We start from the raw sequence: 23,785 nt of genomic DNA, 5'->3' as shown, positions 1-23,785 counted from the left end.
GAACAGTGACACATCTATAAGGCTCAAGGAAACAGTGAACTCGTAACTAAGTGTATTTGCATGGACAGTGTATTTTTCAGTGATAGTCCAGTGTATGCTAGAATCGTCTAGTTTGAACTTTCCAAACAACAAGTTCCAAGAGTCTGATTAAGGGACGAAAGCGTTCCATGAAGCGCTTCAGCGAGACATGATCGTATCCTTGGCCCTGCACTGATTAACTCCAGGACAACATCCCGTCGGCCACCATGATGAACGCGTTTCTCGACGGCGTGTCTTCGCACCCTCACCATCTGGCCAACCTGGGCATCAAACTGTCGCCTGGCGGTGGTGGAGCCACGGGAGGATCTACGGACAGCGGCACAGGTGTGCAGCCAGCTCCAGGCGAAGCTCCGTCGCAGCAACACCATCACTTCCACCCCCAAGGCTATCCGCCTCATCACCCCCATCCGGCGTCGCACATGGCGCCGCACATGGGCCACCACATGAGCCACCATCCCGGCTACGCGGCTCGCGACTTTCTGCTGCGTCGCGAACACGAGTTCAACGCGACCGCGAACCCAACCACCCCCGAGAGTGGTCTGGGACTGTTCACCCCGCTGCACCACGACGGCACAGCCGCCACGATGCAGCAGTTCCCTCATCATCCGAGCCAACATCCCCTGGCAGCCAGCCACTACCCAGGACACTACCCCCAGGACTCCAGGTTACCTCCCCATCACCAATATCTCGGCGCTCCTCATCTGACGCCAGCGTCGATACATCATCAACAGCATCCCGCCGTCAGCCACCCCAGCCATCATCCCCATGGAGCGTTTCTCAGGTACATGAGGAGCAACGGAGCTGGAGGTGGCGGCGGCGGCGGTGTAGCCGGCGGCCAACGCCAGGAGATGTCCTGCATGTGGGTAGACCAGGACGCGCCAGGACCCGGAAGGAAGCTGTGCGGCAAACTCTTCAACTCCCTCCACGACATCGTGACGCACCTCACGGTGGAGCACGTGGGCGGACCCGAGTGCACCACGCACGCGTGCTTCTGGCAGGGATGCTCGCGTAACGGCAGGGCCTTCAAGGCCAAGTACAAACTCGTCAATCACATCAGGGTGCACACCGGAGAGAAACCCTTCCCCTGCCCGTTCCCTGGCTGCGGCAAGGTGTTCGCCAGGTCCGAGAACCTCAAGATCCACAAGAGGACGCATACTGGTGAGTGAAGATCCTTTAGTCTTTTGTTTGAGTAGAGTCGGTAGTGGTTGAGTCGTTAAATCCTTGGGATTTGGGAGGAAAGTAGGTTCATGAAGGGGCTAGGCCCTGATCGAACAAGATTCTTAGCAGGGGACTCTAGTAATGAGCAGTTTAGATAGGCGTCTCGAGATAATCGTCTAGGGCAACGAGTGAGCAGTGAAATCTGCTCGATGATCTACAGAGTCTCCTGAAAACGAGGAGGATGTGTTTGGAACGCGCGCCAGGCGGCGCAGAAAGTTTCTTTATAGTCCGAATTGGATCAACACTCGCAATTGAGTCCACGAAAGTTAATCTCTACAACTCATCGCTCGCCCATCTTGATCTTTCTTCTCCAGCTCGCAATATCTTCTTTCACCTGACCACCGCGTGTGCCAGGCCGCTGGAATGCCTCGGTTTCCCCCGAACGTACGCCTGGCCCATTTAAACCCTGTCACTCACTGATCTGAATCAGGCCCCCGTTTCCACGAATGAATAGATCTTAATGTCCAGAAATCTGGCTGAAGCATTCCTAGCGCTCGATCCAGCGCAGAAGGTCGAAATTGCTTCTAACGCTCGGTGAATCTCACGCCATGAATCACGGCCGAATCCTCGTGGTGGCCGCTGGGAAGGGAGGGAAGGGTCGATTAATTCGAGGGAATGGTCACCTACGCCGCGGAGGAGCAATAATCTCCGAGCGGAATCGCTCGATTTCCACCAGCCGAAGGGTTGCGTCCGGAGACGACATAAATAAGCGCGCGAGCGGTTACCAGCGCCGTTTCCGTCCCACTTCGTCTCAGTCCCTACATCTCGTTCGGGGCCCGTCGTCCCCGCGTCGCGATCACGAAACGCCCCCGGCGCCTCGAGTCGTTTCAATATAATCAACCGGCTCTTTACGATGACAAGAATTTTTCGGGGCGCAATTAAGAAATTACCGGGCCATATATCGTGCCGTTTTATGCCCACGTCCCCGGGACAATGTATTTACATGTTTGTACGGGAACGAGACGCGAGCGCCTCGATTGCTCTGGGCCCGACGGATAGACGCCAGACGCTCAACCATGAGGAATCCTCTCTTTGGGCCTGGCTGCCGTTACCCGAGATTCCATTCTGAATGTCCACTACTAATTTCATCTTGTAGTTTTATTCTGTGCGCCAAGGAAGAGGGGAGCAAGCAGGTTACTTTTTATTTTCATTTTCGTCGAAGTTGGACGTCGCGACCACGCGCGATTCAGTTGTAATGCTGCCGCTTGAAACGGGGGACGCGTAAATTCATTAGCGTGTACATCTGTTACTTGCTAGGGTTTATGTGCCTTGTAGGGTAGTGTTGAGGCATTAATGAGGGTACTTAGGTTTATGGAGGATCTTGTTTGATTCGAGTTTGCGCGATTTCGCTTGAAAGACTATCATTGGAACTTTGCTACAGTCGTCAGAATGGGAAATGAAAGTCAAGCTAGCTTCTTTATTATAGGCGCGAGGATCTCTAGAATGCAATACTGTATCACTTAATGACTCTAAGCGATGATATCGCAGATTTCAGTACCTGAACGTTTCGCGAATTGCGAGTACTTCCGTTCACACGGATTTAACACGTCCATCATCTGGCTACCCTTATAGAAGAAACTGTATATCACGGGATAGCGAGTTCCATTTTCATTTCTAACTAGACTTGGCTTAATTGCTCTAAGTAAGTCTGTGATTAATTACGCGGCAACTCGCAGAAAAGTTTAGGCAATGTGCGACGGAGAAGCACGATAAATGAGCGGTACTATTGGTCAGCATAATTAATAGGAATATTATTAAGCATTGGCTGAAAGTAGTCGTCGTTAGGAGTGAAATCAATTAAAATTCATTTAGCTGCGTGTCGGTGAACAAGCTGAAGCCCTCTCTCAAACCCTTTCGGGATAAATTGGCATTTTCAAAAACCGCTCCACGCACGGCTTCACGCTTTGTTTCCGCGCGTTCCCCGTTCACGCGCGTGCACGCTCACCGATGCCCCTTTATTGCCTCTCTCCTCCCTCTTTTCTACAGCCTCCTCGCGACGCACAAAAGCGATTCGTCAGGAATTCTTTGTTTCATCGCGAACCCGAGGACAAATATTTTGGTTCGCGTCAACGCGAAGTTCGTTCCATCGATCTGCCCAGTTCTTTCATGCTCGCTAAAGCCCTTGTGGAATTATTCTGTTCGGCTTGCTGCAACCTAATCAACGTCATTTTAATAATCGGACTCGAAGAACTATCTTTGAAGAGGGCTCCAAAATGAGGAATTAAAAATAGCTCAGAGAGAGAAGAAATTATTACGGTTCACGAATGGATTAGAGATCTTACTCAAGGGTTGAGGGCCATTGAATGTTTCCCCGATGATCTAAGCTTGATTTGGTGTACCCCTATCGTATAAGGGAGAATCGACTCGCGCGAGGGCGAGCGTTTAAAACTTTCGGACATAAGAAACGTTCCTATTAATCCGCAGATGCGACCCCGTTGGAGCAGCGTCGGCCATTAGACATAAATTGATATGCATTATAAAGAGACGCGTTCCCTTCCTGCTAGACAAAGAGAGATGCGACGAGGCAAGGGGGAGGGTGAAAAAAAGAAGAATAGCGTTGTAACACGTCGAGGCGATCTCGCATGTGCGTGGTGCGAGACGGTGACGATTGGTTGGATTGACAATGGTTTCCCCCAAGGCTTGTGCGCCATTGGCCAGGATTTTCGGAGGGTTAGAGACGCGTAGAATAAGGGGATGATACGGGATGAGTCGACGGGGGTTGTTGTGGAATAAGCGTTAAGTAGGGGCGAGCGTGTCGAGGAGGAAGACAGAAGGAAAGGGGCCGCGGGTAAATGGCTTCTCCCGATGACGACACTGAACGATCGAAAATTTTCCTCGACCGTTTGCATGCAGAAAAGTATATCTTTGGTACTCACGTTCACGCTGACTGTCGCCGTAGCCCTGGTCCACCCCCAGTAAAGAAATCCCTCTCTCTCCTACGGATGACAAGAAATGTAGTCCTGAAACTGAAAAAAAATTCACAGTCAGAATTTATTCCCAGAAAAACTAATGAACCAATGACAAGAACTGCCTTTCAGGAAATTCCCTCAAGAAATAGAAACAAGCAACAGAAGAATGCAGCGTGACAGAAGACAGGAAGTGGAGGAAAAGGAGGAAACGATGGCAGGAAGCCCGAGAGGATATTTGCTCGGTGAACCACTGCTAGGAAATCCACGACGATCGACGACGCCGTAAAGCTTGGTTCCGGGGAACACTGTAAGTCTGCTGTAACTAATGGCGGCGGGCCGTAAGATCGGAGTCGAGATGCATGATCGGATTTATGCGAGAGCAATATGGAAAGCCGAGGCATTACGGCGATAAGCGGTGACGTGGACAGGAACACGGTGAGCCGACGTTTGAAATCTGGTTCCCGGCCCAAGTGACTACAAATTATTTTATCGATAATATTCGCGAAATACGTAATGCATCGATAGCGTGACTGGGCGGTCCTGAAATATGAATATTAATGTATCGAGGAGCCTTTCTTTCAATTTGATGGCTACATTGGAAATTACCAGGACAATTCGTTATCCCCGTGGACAGATTAATCGAGAACGAGCGAATTCCTCGAATTTCTGTTGAGAAGTTACCTCTACGCTCTGGTTGAACGGTTTTTCAACGATGACAGGGCGCGATGATGTCGAGGCGAGACGCGAAAAGCCGCGAGATTATCGTGCATCGACGACTTATCGAAATCTCCGTTTGAAAGATCGATCGAACGAGTCGAGTAACTCGATTCGATCGAGGGACTCCGATTCGGAGATAAAACGCGTTGAGGAAGCAGTCGAGGAACCGACGGCTGCAAACGCAATACTCCTTTACGCTTTCGACAACGATGATCGATCGTGGAAACTTTTAACGTCATCAAGCCGCAAGTGGTGCGGTTACGAAACATCTGGCAGTTATAGAATTGCTCGATTCTCTCAGCACTCTACTCTAAACCAATGAAAATAGTTCACGTAGGCGATAGGTGATTCGCCAAAAAAGGAGGAATATTTTTTCACGCCGTACGTCTAAGAAAATTTCGTCGCTGTATAAATTGTCACGCCGAAGAAGCCTTAGGAATAACCCTCTGGATCGATAAGGACAGGACAGTCGCGTCTGCACCTCGAAAAGCAACCACCAATAAAAAATCACCCCTCGAGCTGCTGTTTATGCCGTGGCTTTGTTATTTCACCGCCCACACCTTCATCGATCGCGGCCGACACGCCGTGTACTCGCTCATCTTCGACAGCGCGGAACGTGAAACGAGATACAGCCTGCCGGAAACGTGGTCTGCTAAGGTGTTGCGGGGAAAATATATCTTCGAGGTCGCACGCACCTCAGTAATGGAACTCTCGCGGAAATATCGATTCGAAACGCGATAAGAATTCCTTTGAACGTTTAATCCTCTCTTTGCGTAATTATGCAAGGAAATAGTGCGAGAAATCTGATCTGATTTGAATTATGATTTAATAATAGTCTAATAGAGGTCCTCCCGTGCTCAATCTCGATTCTTGCAGCAATAATAATCTCGAGGTGGTCGAAATATCCAGTTGCATCCGGTGCTTCCAGCAGAGAGCCAGGGAATTTGTAAATCTTATTGTACCAGTAGCCAGACGTAGCTGAAGGGTCATTAGAGAAGGATTCATGCCGTCAAATCGGTGGCTCTGTTCTCGCTGCACCGCGACGCCCCGAGGGCTAGGCTCGCGTATATTATTTGAAACTGATTTAGACTGAAAGATTTGTTGCAAAAGCAAGCTGCCGAGAGTGGGCAACAGAGCTCCGCGCTCGTAGCCCCTGGCGCTCGTTCAGACCATCGTAACCGTCCCAACTCTTCGCCGTTCCCTCACCATATGGCTTCGTTCGGGATGTTACGCCTTCAACCTGTCGATGATCGCGCTTCTAGAAACGAACGACTCTATTTTCTTGCGGATGACTTCGAGGAAACGCGCTGGATTCACGATTCAAGGTGGAACATTCATGGTTTCTCGTAAATCTTAGGGGGCTGCTCCGAGGTAGCACGGGACGCGTATCCTTATAAGCAGAAGATGGTTAAGGAAGTTGAACTGGATGTTATCGATGAAGTTCCAGCGAGATTCTAGGCTGCATCCCATAAATTGTCATCCAGAAACATAGAAATATGTTCTTCTATTCTGCGTGACAGGAAAAGAGGAAATATTTTCAAGTCCACCGTTATATTCCACCGTAGTTTCAATCGTTATTTGGAGCAGAACGAAAAGAAGAACGATAGGGAAACGTTTCATTGGCGTTAATGAACAGCACGATTTACAGGGAAGGCCTCACGAGCGTCGAAACCGGAAGCGGCTGTTGATACAGTTAATGGCGTGCGTTGGGTTTGATAGACAAGCAATGGCGATCGAAAACGACGGAAGCGAGCGACGAAACGACACCGTTCAGCGCGAAACCCGCGATGCAGCCCGATAATAGATACAGCCTCGGTTGATTGGCTTCTACAAAAACAGAACTGGTTAATTATCGCTTCGCATCCACCCTTTCTCGAGCTGCAGCCTTTCCACTCGATCCAGTCAGCTGAAAAAATAACGAGGCCACGCGTTCGCCTCGCTCCCCACACTTACTGATCATTGGGCGGAATCTTCTTTTTCGTTTTCACTATTTTATCACTCCGCGCTAGTTATTTGTATACTTTCTCGATTACTTTTGTCAGTCTTTCAGTCGTCAATCGAAGACAACTAGAGGAACTCATAGAATATATCAATTTCCATGAATTGAGATGAAAATTGAATGATTAGAGAATGGGGCTTTCCCGCCACCAGCGGTCACAATTTTTAACGCGATTCGTTTGATCGCTCACGCGAGGATAAAAGGCGAAGAGGAGGAGCTCGTGCAAGAACGAGTTGGCTGAATGAACGCCTCGCTGAAGGAACGATGAACGTGACAAACAGGTTTCTCATTAACGTGATGCAGTTTGACGAGAAGCCTTCGAACCCGCGCGACGCTAATTGTTAACTAACGCGACACACGCGGCTACCAGAGATGACCAGAACACCCGCAGTACCTGAGCCAAGGGGCTGTCTAATGGGAATCGGTTTCATCTACCTTTTTCATTGCTGACGACTTGTCGAATCCACTATTTGTTCGAGTGCCTTCGCTTCCTTATGGAGGAGGGAATAAAAAGGAGTAGTATAACGAGTATCATGGGTGGCTTGTCATATTCTGATTCTAAACAGAGCTGAAGTATAGTAAATGATTGGGAAGGTAGTTAAAGCTCATCTAGCAATGTTTAGAATGTCTAATCTTAAGTACGAGTGCAAGTGTTCATAGCACGAAAGATTAATCACAATGTTGTTAAAGCCTCAAACATTCCACAGCGGAAGCAAGGAATTATTTGACACGCAGCAGCGATCGGTTCCAATTTCCCTGGAAAGTGGATTAAATTCAGCTTCCAGCGGGCTACGTAATCCGCTACCACGAGTTCTCTCGAGCTGACGTAAATGCGTAGGTGCAAGAAGAGTGTGCGGGCCAGGAGGATGGAAAAAGAAATCAAACATTTCTGGTTATCCTCCGTACGATGGGCTGTTCGACAAGAAAATAACTTACGTCTCCGTTCTGCTCTCGAAATGAATTTTTTCTTTCCATCTTCTTTCCCATTTCTATGGCTAGTGTTACAGCTCGCGTTAGAAAATAGTGCTTAAGCGAACGTGTGTTATTCTGTTTGCGGAAAAATCATTGGTATTCTCGATAATCGCTGGGGTGCTTCTGTTAACACATGATAGTTTTCTCTGGCCATTAAGACCGCAACGAATTTACTTCTTGTGCTGCAGTAAAAGTTCGGGATCCTCGAGTTTTGCGAGAAACAGATCCGATTTGAAGACTGAGTTCTAAACATTCACTACTGACACATCCACAAATCTACGGGAGATTTAGAATTCAGAAAATAACTAGCGCTATCTAAAACTGAAGAAATCTCTACTAGAAAAAATACTTAGGGTTGATACGTATTTTTATACGAAAGGACCAAGGACCTCCAAATATTTTCTCAGACCACCCCTTTTCAAAATATACTCCCAATCGAATCGAAGTGAGGCGAAGAATGCGGTCATTGGACTTCGCAGAGGAATCTCAAGCAGAAGAAGCAACAATAAGGGAAGAGGTAACCAAAGACGGGGTAAATCATTCTGAAGTTGGATCGGTGGTTGCCACTGCGGGTACGGTAGCCCGTTGGAATAATGCATTCGCTGGGCGCTAAAGACGGCCTCGGCACAATGACGATCATCGAGAAAATATCGAGTGTCTGTAACATTATACTTTCGTGTCGTTTAAATGCCAGCCATCGGCTGGGGGACAGCGACTCGAGCGCGCGATTCCACTTGCCTCTTCAGGGGAGAAGACAGACTGTGCTTGCACGCGCTTCTTTCGCGCGTTCTTCAATACTCAGGGACAGCAGATATCCGGATCATCGTGCTCTATTGACAGAGCTGAACAGTTCTGCGACGGGGAGGAGCAGAATAGGCGTATCGTTTACGATACCACGTGGGAGAAGCTTCCGTAGCTTTCGCATGTTTCTGGTTCCCCTTGAAATTGGACCTACTCGAAACTTCTTGCGGCTTTGTGCGATGGAAAGTAGGTGGATCGTTCAGCTCCACTCCGTTTCCAGGATACACCGTTTCGTTTCCTTCGTGGGACTTAGATGCGCGAGTGGATTCCTGCACGGGTGTAGCGTGTCAGTTCCTCGGCGACGCGCGATTAGATACACCGATTGAAAGCTGTCCTCTCGGAGAAAACGACACTGGTGCGTGTCGTTTCGTCAAGCTCCTGACACGTTGCCGGAGTCAAAGGTCGAATCGAACCGTGTCGTCATCGAGGCCCGTCGTTCGACCATGGCTCGTTTTTCCCACAGCGTCCTCCTCGTCAAATCTCACCGAGGACGCAGAAGTAGAAGAAGAAGAAGAGGAGAAGGTGGAGGAAGGGTCGAGCGGTTGTCTCCGTGGTCTGGTAGGAAAGGTCGAAAAAGGGGGAGAGATAAATAAAAAAAAGGAGAGGGAGGGGGGATACGGAGGAGAAAAAAAAGGAAGGAACGAGGAGAAGAGCGGAGAAAACAAAACGGAATTGCGGCCTAGCTGCGGTGGATGATTTAGGGGGCGAGGGTCGCGGGTCGAGACCGGGCTCTGGAATGCTGGACCCTCTTCTCTCCTCCTCGACCCTCTCCCCCCTTCGATTTCCCCTCTCGCTCCCTCTTTCCCTCTTTTCCTCCGCGCTGGAATCGCTGGCGGAGGAGGATAAAATGATAAGGGACAAGGATAACAGATAGAACATTTACATAGGTCGTTAGTGCGGGCACACGCAGGGACGCGTTCACGTATACCCAGGACCTGGTTCTCTGACTTTTGGCACTATTCCTGACGATCGTGAGACCTCGGCCTCGCGCCTTCCTCCTCCCCTGCATTGTCGCCCAGATCTCCTCTCCGTGTCGACCTCGATAGCTGCTATTTGGCTCGATTTGCGAAGGATTTTCTACTCTAAAGCTCCTTCGAGTCAGACCATTTGGCTCCATGTTTAGAGGATACTAAACGTAGCGCAGTGTATCGATATCTGACGATAAACCCAGTGGAACAGGAATAATGGTAGGCCCGAGCTGGTAGGAATACCAGAAATATCGGGAAGAGGGCATCCCAGGAATGCCACGAATCTAGTTCGTAAAGAACACGCTTATCTAGATCGCAGCGGGGACGAATTATTGCCGGGAGTCGGATCAATTATGTAAGTAGTCGACGCTGGACATAATTTGTCGCCAGAGGAATTACTGCTTTAATTAATTTCGCGAGAGGGCCAAAGGACTGGTCCCTTTTCGACGTCTCCCGTACGAGGTCGGGGCCTCCGATCACAGATTCCTCAGCTCTGTCCCACGGATCCTGGAGGACTGACCTGAAGGGCGCTCGTCAAGAGCCCCCGTTGGCCACCTATCGCATTATAATTTCATTTCGTAACCCGACGCCGTGTGCTCTCGAACAGACGAATTATCGGGGGCCACGTTGTAATTCTCTCGTACGAAACCCTGACACGGCTGTGACGCGAAGCAGGTCGAGGAACCGAGGGGGTCAACGGATTACGCAACTTCGGGGTAAACGGAACTACGCGGGTTGATCGATCTTGGAAAAAGGGATTCCTCGAGGAGGGCTCCCTCGGTGGAAATTACGGTGTCAAGCGGGAGATAACGATCGAGCGAGTTCGTACACATGTTAAAATCGCTGTACGCGTTAGCAGTAGCGTTCGGAGGATTTATGGGACGGTGGCGTACAATGAGTAGAATGGGTTGTTAGCAAACGGCAAGAATCGCTCGCTGCCGCGGATAGATGCGGCAGATTGCGTATTGTTCGCGGCTAATTAGGATGCTTTTGCGCGAGAATGGTAAAGCACACGGTGATCTGGGATCGAAGATCCACCTGGATCGTGTGAAGTTCGCGAAGCAATCTTTTGGAGTCTTGCAGCATCGCGGTTCTATGCTATCGTCGAGATCTTTGAGCCCGAGATGCACTAATTTGGGAGGATGTTATTCCGTCGTTCACTAATATTTTTTTTCTCCCTGCGACTGTCATTTATTCAAGCCACTCAAATATACTCAACTCTCGCCGCATGCATGCCTCTTTTAAATTCGTTCTCCTGGGCATTAAGCAGAAGGTTGGTCGGTACGATCGTTAAGCGATCAGACTGATGGTGTAATGAGCGCGTATTCCACTTCGTCTGCCATCATCGAGCGACAAGCAGTTTTTCGCGGCGGAGATTTGAACGCGATTGAACCTCGAAACGCGGAGCATTAATCACCGACGGGCGCAAAAACCCTGAGAGAAGAATATAGAGCGTCGAATGGCGAAAAGTCTCGATAAATAAAATTCCAGCGTGAAACGACAGCGGAGCACGCCAACGGAGTATCAACGATAAAAAGGTCTGCGAACGGACAGAAACAAACGAAAGTTGCGAGAAGATTGGAGCGCGCTTCCGCGTTTTCCTGGACTGGAACGATATTCCACGGGACTTCTAAAGATCTGAAATTAAATCTCGAATCTCGAGTCACGGAAGGCTTGTCTGAAGCTGCACATTTTTCAATCAGATTGAATTGAAATCTGGGTTATTCCAACCTGCTCGAACTCTGTTCAGCAGTGTCCAAACCTGCTCCAAAATCCCCTGAGTCCACTCGTGCAGAAGACACAGGACAAAGTTTCATACTGAAGAGTAGCGCTGCCAGTCCCTTAATCACAGCACGGAATAATTAACAATCAATTAACCCTCGTTGAGGGAGAAGCTGAACGAGCCTGCGAGAGATCGAACACGCCTCCCTTCGATGTGGGGCCCAGGAAGAACGGCTCTGATGAAAAAGATGAAAAGTGGACGAAAGAGGAGAAAGGGGGCAGAAGAGTGTGAGGAAAAAGGAGGTAGAGGGGAATCGAGGCATAGTGGGTCCGCGTGATATTTACGAAGAGTCTCAGCCTCTAATGGTTTCGATGCGGTCGGACGCCCGCGTACCTGTCCGCCGATGCGTGTGCACGCGTGCACAGCTATCCTTCATGCGCTTTCGCGTGTTCTCCTCGCGTCGATGCACGCATGGCCCTTCTCTCTCTCTCTCCCCCTGTCTTCGAAGGGCCTATCATTGCGAACGTAGGAGGGTGGCGAGGGCCAGGCCACGCACGGCCTGCGCACGGCCGTGAATTATGCCTCGCGCGAGATGTCAAATTGCTCGCCATATCGTAAAATATACAACTCCTCGCGCTGTGGGAAACATTATGTTCTCTCCCACTACGTTGGCCGATCCCCATCGGCTGGATCCTATCCTCTTCAGGTTCAACGATTGGCCCCCTATCCTCTCTGGACACGGGGGCCGTTCGGTATCTCACCCCTAACTCCGAGGATCGCGCGATTCGAAGGATAAACGTGACCGAGCTTCGGGGTTGCAGTGTGCTCTATCTTTGTGAGTTTTGTAATCACTATTGTATTTGGATGGGCTGATGAGGAGAGAAATTTGAATATTTGAAAATTTAAATATTTGAAAATTTAAATATTTGAAAATTCAAATATTTGAAAATTCAAATATTTAAAAATTCAAATATTTAAAAATTTGAAAACTTGAATTTGAAATTATCGTAATTTGAAGGGGACAACGGATTTATCCATGAAGGAATGCCTGTTAAATGGTCAAAGATGATACAGAGAGGGTGCAACTCAGAGTAGACTGGAACGCGATCTAATTTAGCAATCTTTTCGCCACGCCCTGTGTCTAATCGTCGGAGCATCCCTGAGCCTGTTCATTAATAAGTCTAAAACTGGCCCACACACGAAAACGAGGCGGGAGAGTGCCACGTCAACTTCGAAAAGGTTCCTCTGAGACTGTTCGCGCAACGAAACGCTCGGAGGGGTGAGGAAAGAGAAAGGGAGGAGGCAGAGACGAAAGTTCAGTACGGTTCGGCCGGCGCGAGAAAACGTCGAATCATCGACAGTCAATAAATACCGATCGATCTTGCGCCAGCATCTATTAATGACTAAACGTCGGCTAACCAAATTAACCGTGACTAAAGTGCGTTTAATTCGGCGTTCCACGATCGCTGGCTGCATTGTTTCTGATAGCTTCGTCCGAGAATTCAGAACTGATCGACTGTAATTCGCAGTTTGGATTCGAAGTCTTATGAAGCTTCCAAGAATTGAAACTAGGTAGTTTGTCTTGGAGCAGATTTGCGTTCAAGCCACACAGGGATGATTTAGAACGATTCTGAATCATTTTACCGACATATACTCAGTTCCTATCAGTGTTTCCAGTCTCTTTGGCAATTTAATCCTCGGCAGAGTCCGAATGAAAGCGCCGCAAATTTACATCGTTCGATAAAACATCGCTCCTTGGAATCGCACGACCTTCGGTTACCTGGTAACTCAGTGTATCTTCCTCGCTCCCCCTTGCTCTCGTTAGTTCCTCCCTACCGCGTCTTCGTCTCCCTTTATACGCCCTCAAGTATCGCGCGAGGCCTCCTCACTTAATCCTCGCCGCGCGTAAATCATAAACTTCCTCCTTGACGCCTTCAAGGGTACTTGACGCAGCCTCGCCGAGAAAACAAGGGGGAAAGGGGCGAATTCAAAGTTTCTCCAAGAGTTTCGCCCCTTGAAAATCTCTGTCGCGTCCACCGACGTTCCTCTTTGGCTCGAACGTTTATTGAAAAAATTACGAGCACTTCTGAATGCAGAAAATGAAGTAAGCTACTCGGGGCAGGTCTAAACCACCCCTAAATGCTTTCATATTCCTTTTACACCGAATAGAAAAATCAGATGGATCGAAATCCAAAGGAATTTGTAACTAGCGCGAAAATACGATCGCAGGGAAAGCTCTGGCAAGCGACGAAAGGTCTCGAAAGCGATGAGACAAAATTCAAAGCAAAATATAAAGCAGACCGCGACACAAGGGATAGCTAAACGAAGGCTGTCGAGGACTAAGGGCGACAGAAGAGGGCCTAAGTAGCCGTGTACGCGTTCGCGTACAGCAGCACTCGAAACACAATTCGTTCCGGTTCTCAAAACCTGAAATGCTAATCTGCCGACGTTTTCTTTTGACCGATTACTCCCTCTTATTCCCTCCCCTGGTCTCTCTCCTCCTCTCGTGTCCCACCTTCGGTGAAAAGTTCTCGTCGCTGATCGGCGCTGCAACCTTTTCGCCGACTCGAATCGAGGACGAAAAGTTCCTTTCGGAAAAATCTTCAGGCCCTCAACAATAGGCCCTCTAACAAGCGCTTCACCGTCTCTCTTCTCTGTGGCAGTCTCCGCTTCCTTCTCTCTGGCTCTTCTGCCGTTTAGCACCGGTGCACAAAGATGCAACAAAGCGGGTGAACTTGGCCAGCGTGCACAACCCTCTTTCGTTTCTCTTCAAGGGAGAGGGAGATGCCGTTCGACCAAATCTGTTTGCTGTTTTCTCTGTGGCCCGTGCAAAAGTTGACGAGACTTTCAGTGGCTGTTTGAATGGGGGATAAGGGCGCGCACCTAATACTTTGCTCCTCAATGCAGGCCTTCGAGGGCTCTCGAGCGTTGCTGCCGCTGTTTGTGTACCTGTGTGCTCGAGGGGCACGCTTCGATATTGGCGTTTCGACTGGTTTTCAAACCGTTTACCATCGGATCTACGGTTAGATGAGTATTTGAGATACGAGGGATTGGGGCTACAGAGTGGCTCGCGATAACTTGCGGATTGGCTCCTAAATCTCTGATGCCTCAACGAGAATATACTCTGGATCGATACTAGTTAGTCGATGTCAAACTCTCGGCTCCCATTTCGCGAGGTATCCCTTTGCTCTGAGAGGCTCGAGGAGTCCGTAGTGGCTCGCAGCGAAAACATTCAATTATGGTAGATCGGTGCAAAGATACGCAGCGGCGTGACAACTATATACGCGCGGGTCAGTGTCCAAAAAAATGCCACCTTCCACGAATAAATAACGCGCGCTTTGCATACGGGAGGCCTGGCCAGGGCCGCGTATGCTGGCGAAGTAGTTGGCCCAGGTCGCTTCAAGATCTTCACACTTTCACTGTCTTCACAAATCGCCTACTTGCTTATGCATCTTTTCATCCATCTTACACAACACCGAGACCATCTCTTCGAAAAACGCTTACGTCTATTCAGAATCCTAGGCTCCGTAGACACAGCAGACTCCTCGAAAACTCACACACCACAGGCGTTAAGGACTACTAGACCCTTTGTTGACCCGAAATTCCGATCGAAGTATCAATTTCCGTGTAATCAACTCCGACCCAGAACCATCGTGAAACCCTAGTCCACGGGAAGGATTTTCTGTTTTCACGCGGTCGATGGGAGGACCTGGTGGCCCGACCCTGGTAACTCTAGATGGGCAGCGGCATACCGTGGCCCATGGCGCCCCTATCTTTTATGCCGGCAGTTTCTGAAAATCTCCGAGTTTGATCTGACTCTCGAGCGAGAGGGACAGCCAGAGGATCCCTGGAGCAGAGATAGAGAGGGGAAAGTGGACGAGGGCACAGGGAAGAGGAAGATTAGTTGCCAGCGACAGCAGCAACCGCAGCAGCAACACGTGTGCTCCGTGGCTGGAGTTTACATAAACACGTATAAACGTCGTGTAAACCAGCGCGAGAGAGAGAGAGAGAGAGAGAGAGAGAGAGAGTTTCTCGACTCGTGTGCGAGTGGCTCGCAACGGTAGCATCCCGACTCAGATAACGGCCAAGGATATACGACTCTAAACTGCACCTACGTGCAGGACACTGGGCTACCGAATTTTCGAGAAACCGAGATTCCCTCGCGATTTTTCGGAACGATGCCACCGTCTAACCTTGAGAACTGGAAAGAAGCTGAAGATGGTCTGAGGAAAAACTGATTTGCGCAGACTTAGCTTGCGAAGGAATTTGTATTTTTGCTGGTCCATGAGAAGCTGCAACTTCTCTGAATGTAAACCCTTGGAAGTTTCTATAATAGATGACTCTGTCTTATGACTTGCTATACCTTTCAGCAACTCTCTTGCTCTCAAAAGCCCAGTTGCTCAGACCTGATCCATGCCTCTGAACAGTAATTTCTGGAAAGGAGCTCCTAAGTCATGTTCCGCTAGGAACATCAGCTATTTCAGAGCGATAAGAAAGATCCAGATCTGGCGCGATTTCCAAACCCCTTCGAGATCGATGGGAGCAAGAGATCCAGTGAGTTTCAGCAGGACTTCATTCGGGGTCATCCTTTATCTTATCCGAACAAGATCTGGAGGCGGTGTTCGGCTTTCCAATAGAGATTCCCAGCGGAGTATATCACGAGGTGTTCCGCGGCCCGGAACGAGGCGAAAGGAAGAGGAGAGAACGGACAAACACTCGAATTACCTCGGAAAAGAAACATCTGCCGATGGCGCTCTCCCTTTCAGAGCCAACATGGCGGAATGATCGGCGCATCAACCGGTAGTTAGGTTTACCCACGGATTTGCGGTTCTTTTTTTCACTCGTCTCGTGCTTTCCCCTGCCTCGACTTTTTCCCCGGGTTTCCGCGCTCCTGGAAACCTTGCCCTTCCTCGATTCACTGCGGCGGAAGCGTTTTTAGCGTCGCTGGAACATCCTTGATTCCTCGGCTTTTTCCAGGCAGGTGGCTCTTCGAGGAATCTTCCCCAAGAGGGAACCTAGCCCCAACGATCTCTCATGGTTTGTGTGGGCTTGGTATCTCACATAAATTCGACACACTAGGGCTGACTTTTAGAATCACTTTCATCTTGCAATCATTTTGTGTGAGTAATCGTGATGCAACAAATTGTGTGCAGTAGACAGCCCACTTTGCGATGATTATCCAATCGCGATCGGTTGATTCTAATTCCAGTCAGGCTCTGGTTCCCGAAGGTCGTGCAGCTTTCATTAAATCGCAACGTTCACGTTTCGATCCCGCTTTTATCCGCCACACGGAAAGCTCATCGATCATAAGGCTGGCGGCGCGATCCTCCGATCTCCAGTCTTCCTCCCTCTATCGGTATCTCGATCTTGACTTTTGCCACGGGGACAAAAATCACGCTGGAGGCGGAAGGCGACGGAGGAAGGTTCGGTGGACGAAGAAAGGAAGCGAGCGAAGCGAAAGGGAGAGAGCAATCAATTTACAAAACGCGAACCTCCCTGCTGGCTTATCTAGATCCAATATCTCACGGTCCTAATCCGTGCCAAGATCGATCTCGTCGACTTCTCGGATCTTATCGATGGCTGGAGGGATCGACGCGCGGCCAACAGGGATGATTTCTCGGTTTTCACTAATACTGAACGTATAACAAGAAAATTATCCACACGAGGACCCCTCGATAATAGGTGGGATGGGCCCAGAAGAGAGGGAAGCTGCTTTCCTAAAGAGAGAGGAGGGGTTTGGTTTTCTGCCACGGCTCACAACAATGTCCGATGGCCCCGGACCTGGTGTCCTCCACGAGGATAATGGCTCGCGAAAAATCATCCATTATCCTTCGATGGAGGAAGACGGAGAGAGCAGGGAGGAGAGGCTGAAAGCTGGCACAATGGTGTACGCCCATATATCACTCCGGAGATTTTCCGAAAACTGCAGTTCAATGAGTCTCCTACTAAGAAGCATTCAAGGAAAGATGGAATTCTAGATTGCTTTTATACTGGCTCTTCAAGGTGCGAACCGTGCCGGGCGAATGCCTTTCTGCGCCCAACACGGAGCCTGAGACGGAAGTGTATCGATAATAAATCTTTCCTGGGGCAGTATATCACGCGGCCCACGAGAACTCTGAATTTCCTCTAAACCAACACTGCGTTTTATCGAGCTGATAAATATTGAGACCGATCTTTCGACAAATGTTGCAGCAACTCTCTCGGGAAATATTTTACTCTTGCCACTTCGGCAAATTAAATTTTCGATGGCACTTGCTTTCTGAAAACGCAAATTCTTCAGGCTGCGATTATCATCGGTATTTGTCTAATTCAGACAGCGCTGCCTCTGCGTCTTCTATTTGGAGGGTTATCTGGATTGAGGACAGGGTCGATGGTGAATCTCGAAATACGCGTCGTGTACAGATTGAAACGCACACGCGTGTATGTGCTCTCCTCTCTCTCTCTCTCTCTGTTCGATTCCGACCGTAGCCAAAACGATTATAATAACTATTTTATCCGGCGCGGATCTGGGCCATTGTGCCTCCCCATTCTGAAAGTCATAACACGATGCCTACACTGCCCTTCGGGAACTGCTCTTCGGTCCTCCCTTTCCGCTGCACCACGGCACACACTCCGACCTGGCGCACCATGAATCTCGAGTTTATATACGCGTCTGTGTACAGACGCTTGCGTTTCGCTTCCCCTTGCAACGGTACGCTTTCACGAGCACGTTTCTGCAACTGTATCTTCAATCTATATTTTAGAATAATGGCCCGCGAGTAAGTGGCGAAATTTTTATCGTCCCCAGAAGAAGAACAAACTGAGAATCTGCTACGTGAAGTTTCTCCATAACTCCAAGATTGAAGATCAGAAAATGTAGACTAGTTTCAATATAAAATGAAATAAACTTCCGTAGAATCCTTCTAGCGCCCCTGAACTTCTTTTCGTGCAGAGTCTCCTTTGCCAAGGGGTCCTGTCTCGTCTACAGGTAAAGACGCAAGCCACGCAGGACGATAAGTTGGTGGTGTGCAACTCTCAGCCCGTTCCTATGCAAGAGCCACGCATACCAGCCTGGGGCTCGTCGCACACGACCAACGAGGGCAATATTTCACAGCATATTGTTGCCATCTGCACACGCAACCCCGCGCACGACAGAATGCACGACGTAGGAGAGACGCGAGCTTTTATTTATCTGCTATTTATTTGCCAACGTTGCTCGCTACCGAAGCGGCCCCGGCGGCCGCTCACGACCCTGCCGGGGACAGATTTGAAAAGTTATTAATCGTCCCGTTTTTGGAAGGAGCGCCACACTGGGGACGCGTTCTCTCCTTTTATGCAGGCCCCTCGGATAACCGGGCGTCGTTGCCACCTCGATGGAACCCTCGATCGTCGAGGGGACAGTGATCCTTGAGGAGGTGCGAATCGGTGGGTGGAGACGGTCCGCGATGAATCGAGAGACGTGCTGATTGCCTATCGACACGTGGGGTGAAGGAATCGAAGATTATGCGCGTTCAGATATATCGAAATACAAAACTGTCTGTGATTGAAGTTTCTCTCGGCGTTCGTATCTGCTAGTCCCTGAAGCTGAAGTAGGTCGAACTTTTTCGCAGAATTAGCAAATCTAATCTCGAGCAAGATTGTAAATTAAACTTTCTCGAAGGCGCACGTGTCTTTAGCGACTGGCAAACATTGAAATCTCAGGGAGCCCGGTAGCCAGTGAGAGAATTTGAAGCACAGTCATGTGAAACGTCAGATAAGGCGGCGACACCACCACGCGCGGCCCGCTATCTTTCCAGCTTCATAAATATTTAAGACGCCTTCTTATGACGGCGCTGCCGTAAGTACCCGCACTCCACGTACCGGCGATTTAAATATAATCTGTGTCGGCGGTGATACGTCACCAGGGGGAGAACATGGCAATGTTATCGCGCTTTTCACACGTGAGATGAATAACGACACCTCGCCTGCATACAAGCCGCGAAAACTTACCACGCTTCTTTGTCGCTAGTCGCGCCCGACACGTCGACTTTCCACGCGATACTGCTCGATCGCATTAATAACTCCAACTGGCCTTTCCTTCCGAGCAGGAAAAATAGATTGCGAGTTCCGGTTGCGAGCAACGACCATTAAAAGGAAAAAAAAGATCTACGAGGTTTCTGAAGCCATTTTGAGTGGTTGTAGGTAGAGCGAGAGCGGGGGTGAAAGGAAAACCCTCTGCTAACCCTAGGCAAAGGAAGAAATACGGCACACGATATGGGTACTTAATTACCATACGTTGAGGAAGGTCTAAGGGGAGCTAGGATCCAGAAACAACAGGAAAAATATTTTCCTCGGGCGAGGGAAAAGGGAAAATGCTCGCGGGTGCTCGCGAGCTACAATAGCACCTCGAACGCGATTACATCGTATCGCGGGGGCGTTTGATCGTGATTCCTTGGATATCTTGATGAGAGCACCGGTGGAACATTCTCTCCGCTCGCTGGCAGTGGCTCCTCTTCACCCTGGGGCGAGAGAGCAGAGAGAGATATCGAGAGATAAGGTCCCCTGCACACGAATGGCCGCCGTCGTCGGGGCGCAACGAGACCGTGTGGCGTGACTCTTATTTATTTCTACCGGAAGTTGACTGGAATATATTTTACCGTCGGCTCACACTCCCTCCGCCCGCCCCACGTAGACTCCCTTTTCCGGGACTTCCTCCTGGCGCTCTCCTCGAGAAGTGCGGAGACGCGCGAACAGGAAGCGCAAACTTGGCGGATTTTTTATGGGGAAAATGGTGGCCAACTTCGTCCTCTCCCTCTGCACGAGGGAAGAAAAAGGGGAGCAGTTGAGATTTGCGCTGGCGGAACGTAAAAACGGGGAATACGGGATGCTGGAATATGGAAAGATCTCTGTTCTTCGAGGGGGCCAACTTTTCACCGCTCCATCGATGCTCATTTTATTTAGGCTCATAGTTCCATTATTTAGATTTATATAGGCCCCTTTCGAGAACCCTCCAACACGAGCTAACACCGCACCATCTCAATTACAAAGTCATTAATTCCCTCTGTTCTCTTTCTTCCAGGCGAGAAGCCCTTCAAGTGCGAGTACTCCGGCTGCGAGAGGCGGTTCGCGAACAGCAGCGATCGCAAGAAGCACAGTCACGTCCACACGTCGGACAAACCTTACAATTGTCGAGTCTCCGGCTGCGACAAGTCCTACACCCACCCCAGCTCGTTGCGCAAGCATATGAAGGTAGGTTCACGATCTTCACCCAAACGCTCCCGACTTCCTCTGATAATTACAAGCTCCATCTCCAGCGGGAACCGAGTCTGCATAACGAATCGTGGTAATTGGCTGGTTCTCGCGTTCTCCGCTGCGTTTCCTTCCTCGAGATCGCGAATCAACGCACCGTGTCGCTGGCGATCCTCGCGGCGTTCGTATCGAGACGTATGGGGGGCGATCGGTTCGCGTGTTCTCCGTTTCGTTTCACGCTAGGAAACGCTAGTGGACACGAGGAGGCAAAAAACAGTGGGAAGAGGGTAGTCTGGCGTTAGGTTCATGCACGAACGGCCACGGAATCTTAATAGGAAATTATCTGAGGAGAGGAGCGGGCGGAAAGGGAGAGCGTCGAAGAGGCGACCGGCGAGATACGCGCGCGATAGGTTCCGAGGATAGGAACCGAGCTGCCTTTCGCTTCTCCACGCTTTTCGCCGGCCGTGATTCGCGGAAGGCAGTCGTCGAGATTTGCTCACTGAATTATGAACGAAGGGCCAGGGGCAGAGGGAAAGGCGGGAAACGGAGCCTTGATCCCCGTCTCCCTGATCCCTGGCTTCGTCTTCGGTTCTGCCAACGCGCCTTCGCCTCCTTTTGCTCGTGATTCTCTCGATCCCCGATGCGATAACTTGCCGCGATCAAACACCGTCCGAGTTCTTTTTTTTTCGAATACACGCGCCGCGCAGCGCTCCGTCGCTCAAGAAAAACCAAGATTCCCACCGCGGGGGTGGGATTTAGTGTTCGACACTTGGGATATCGCGCTAGAAAAGCGAAGATTTTATTTTCCTACGTCGAGAAGGTATACTCTCTCTTACTAAAGATTCTGCTGTCCTGACACCTACTCCTACTCCCAGCACAGTCTACACAGACACCTATTCCAACTCTCAGCGCATTCCTCAGACTCGGCGCTGTCTATCTAGCGCTGGCCCCGAGGAAGGGCCAGGAAATTTCCCAGTGGAATCTAACGATAGGCCCCGCCTCTTGTTCCAGGTGCACGGCATGACCCTGGGCGAGGGCAAGATAGGAGGGGGCTACGAGAGCGAGGGTGAAGAGAGCAGCAGCAGCGGGGGTAGCTTGTCTGTGACCGGGCACACGGAGTCTCCCCAGCCGCCTCCGGTTGTCCCGACAACGACCACGACCAACCCACCGTCGAGTCATCCTTCGACTCGAGGGCCAGAGCTGACGGAATGGTACGTCTGTCAGCCGCCGACGGTAGGTCCTCAGCACAGTCCTCTGCCAGGACCTCCGCCGCCCCATCACCTCGGCCCGCACCACTTCAACCCGTTGATGCACCACCAAGCGACTGCCTACTAGTTCCCAGCGACAGGCCACGATCGGTGCACTTCTTCGAACGAGATCTACGACGGCTCGACCCCTCGCGAAGGTCCCTGTGATGTGGACTGCCTGGGTCGAGACGCGTGGACGACAATCACTGAGCTCTAACGACTGAAGGAGTCGTTGGACGAGGTTTCAGAACCCTTGGAACTTGGGCCTTTGAAAGGGAAGGAGACTTGAAGAGTTTGGAAAACCAGATTTCGAGAAGAGGATTCAAGATTCTACTGAGGAGCTTCAGCAAACTGACTCAATGTCAATATCAACTAGAGTGGACCGAAACAGACTCCGATAGGCCGATAGTATTTATTTCCTAACTGCGCGCGATTTCCTAGAGACTCGATGGGGACAGTGTTCTATCAAAGTAGCAATTCTTAGGTGCTCTCCGGACCACCAAGGTACAAGGAACACGGTCGTGGAGTATCGGACTTCGAAACGAACCGAAACGAAAGTTACCTCCGTTTCAAGTCAGCGAAGTGCGATTGTAAATATAATTATCCTAAATCAGCGAGCGCTATTACCGCGAGGAAAAATATTAGAGAGCGGTGTCACGCGTTCCTGAGCAGAGAAAAAATAATGGTAACGATGGCGTAGCGAATTGAGTAAGGCGATTCAGGAGAGCGGATTCACGTAACCCAGGCCACGTTCGTGCCACGATTTATCAATCGCAGAGCGAAAGAAGGCTCGGCCAGTTCTGGCTTTAATTGTTCCTTCGGAGCACGACCCGTCAAACGTGCTTCTCTCGGACTCGAATCTAATTAAAGCGTTGATAGCAACTGGAACGGAGTGTCGAGGGAAGGTTGATCGACTTCCGCGATCGGAGAACCCTAAGGGTGTTTAGCGAAAGAGCATTATTGTAAATATATTATAGTTAGAAGAGTTGAAACCGCGGATAAATCGATTAAAATGAGGACTTTGGAACGTCCCACTTGTAATATATGTACTACGGTTTTTCTTATGTGTGATATCCTGTAAATACAGAGAGATTCTAGGCAACGATAGGCGGTTGTAACGATTATTGTAATAATTATTATTTTCGTTGTGTATATGCTTAGGTTGGCGGAGGATCGAGGGCCATCTCGATCATCGACCATGCCTGTATCATATAATACTTGTTTTGCAAAGATCTGAAATATATTGACGATGCGGTATATTAGAAGACTGTCTAGTTTATTTGCAACGCAAACAAATCCTTAATTGCGGTCCATGGGAACTGTTGAGAGTTTAAAATGCATTCTTTGTTTTTCTGGGAGAGGAGAAAGATTCATAAATATGCGATTTTAATGTCGTATAATTGATTATTGAAAAGCTGGCCGAACGATGACAATGCTGCACGCGAGAGAACCTCCAGGACCTGGGACGACCTTTTTCGTACCGCGGAGGCGGTGGATACTTTATACTTGTATTGTAACGAAATTTATGAACGATCGAGATAATAAAATGCGACGAGGTATCCGCCTGGCCTCGCAGTTTCGGGTGAATATCGACCGACTAAGCGCGTCTCCCTTGATTTCGGTCCCGAGATTACGTCGTATCAATAAATAATAACTTTAACGTGGGGAAATTAACGTTCCTTTTATTGCACAACGTATACCTAACTTCATGAGATGATTTTGATGCTTAAAAAAAATTAAAATCAAAAATCCCCAGGAAAATCTAATTTATACCAATACAATACTCCCTCACGGTTTCTTTTAACATTCAGAAAATTGTATCAGAGATCCCCTAAACTCGAAATCCCCGAAAAATGTCAGAATACCTGGGCTATGAGCTCTCTAAGCCTCTAAACTTTCGAGACACATGCGAGACCGAGCAAAACGAAGCAGAAAATTTGAAACGCGAGGATCGCGAGCACCCGAGGAGTGCCTAGGTGGCGCAG

The 23,785-nt window shown here is 49.6% G+C and overlaps 1 protein-coding gene across 1 annotated transcript; it reads left to right on the top strand.

Moving 5' to 3' along the window:
• Positions 1–245: 245 nt before the first annotated feature.
• Positions 246–21,917, top strand: LOC143186998 (uncharacterized). The gene is made up of 3 exons (XM_076390911.1): positions 246–1,197; positions 20,384–20,553; positions 21,565–21,917. Exons 1-3 carry the CDS (start codon positions 246–248, stop codon positions 21,886–21,888), a joined length of 1,446 nt encoding a protein of 481 aa, XP_076247026.1. The 3' UTR covers positions 21,889–21,917.
• Positions 21,918–23,785: the final 1,868 nt, after the last annotated feature.

The sequence above is a fragment of the Calliopsis andreniformis genome, unplaced genomic scaffold, assembly GCF_051401765.1.
Source record: "Calliopsis andreniformis isolate RMS-2024a unplaced genomic scaffold, iyCalAndr_principal scaffold0022, whole genome shotgun sequence".
Lineage (NCBI taxonomy): Eukaryota > Metazoa > Arthropoda > Insecta > Hymenoptera > Andrenidae > Calliopsis > Calliopsis andreniformis.
Note: the sequence above shows the minus strand (reverse complement) of the source record. Positions and strands in the feature narration are given on the sequence as shown.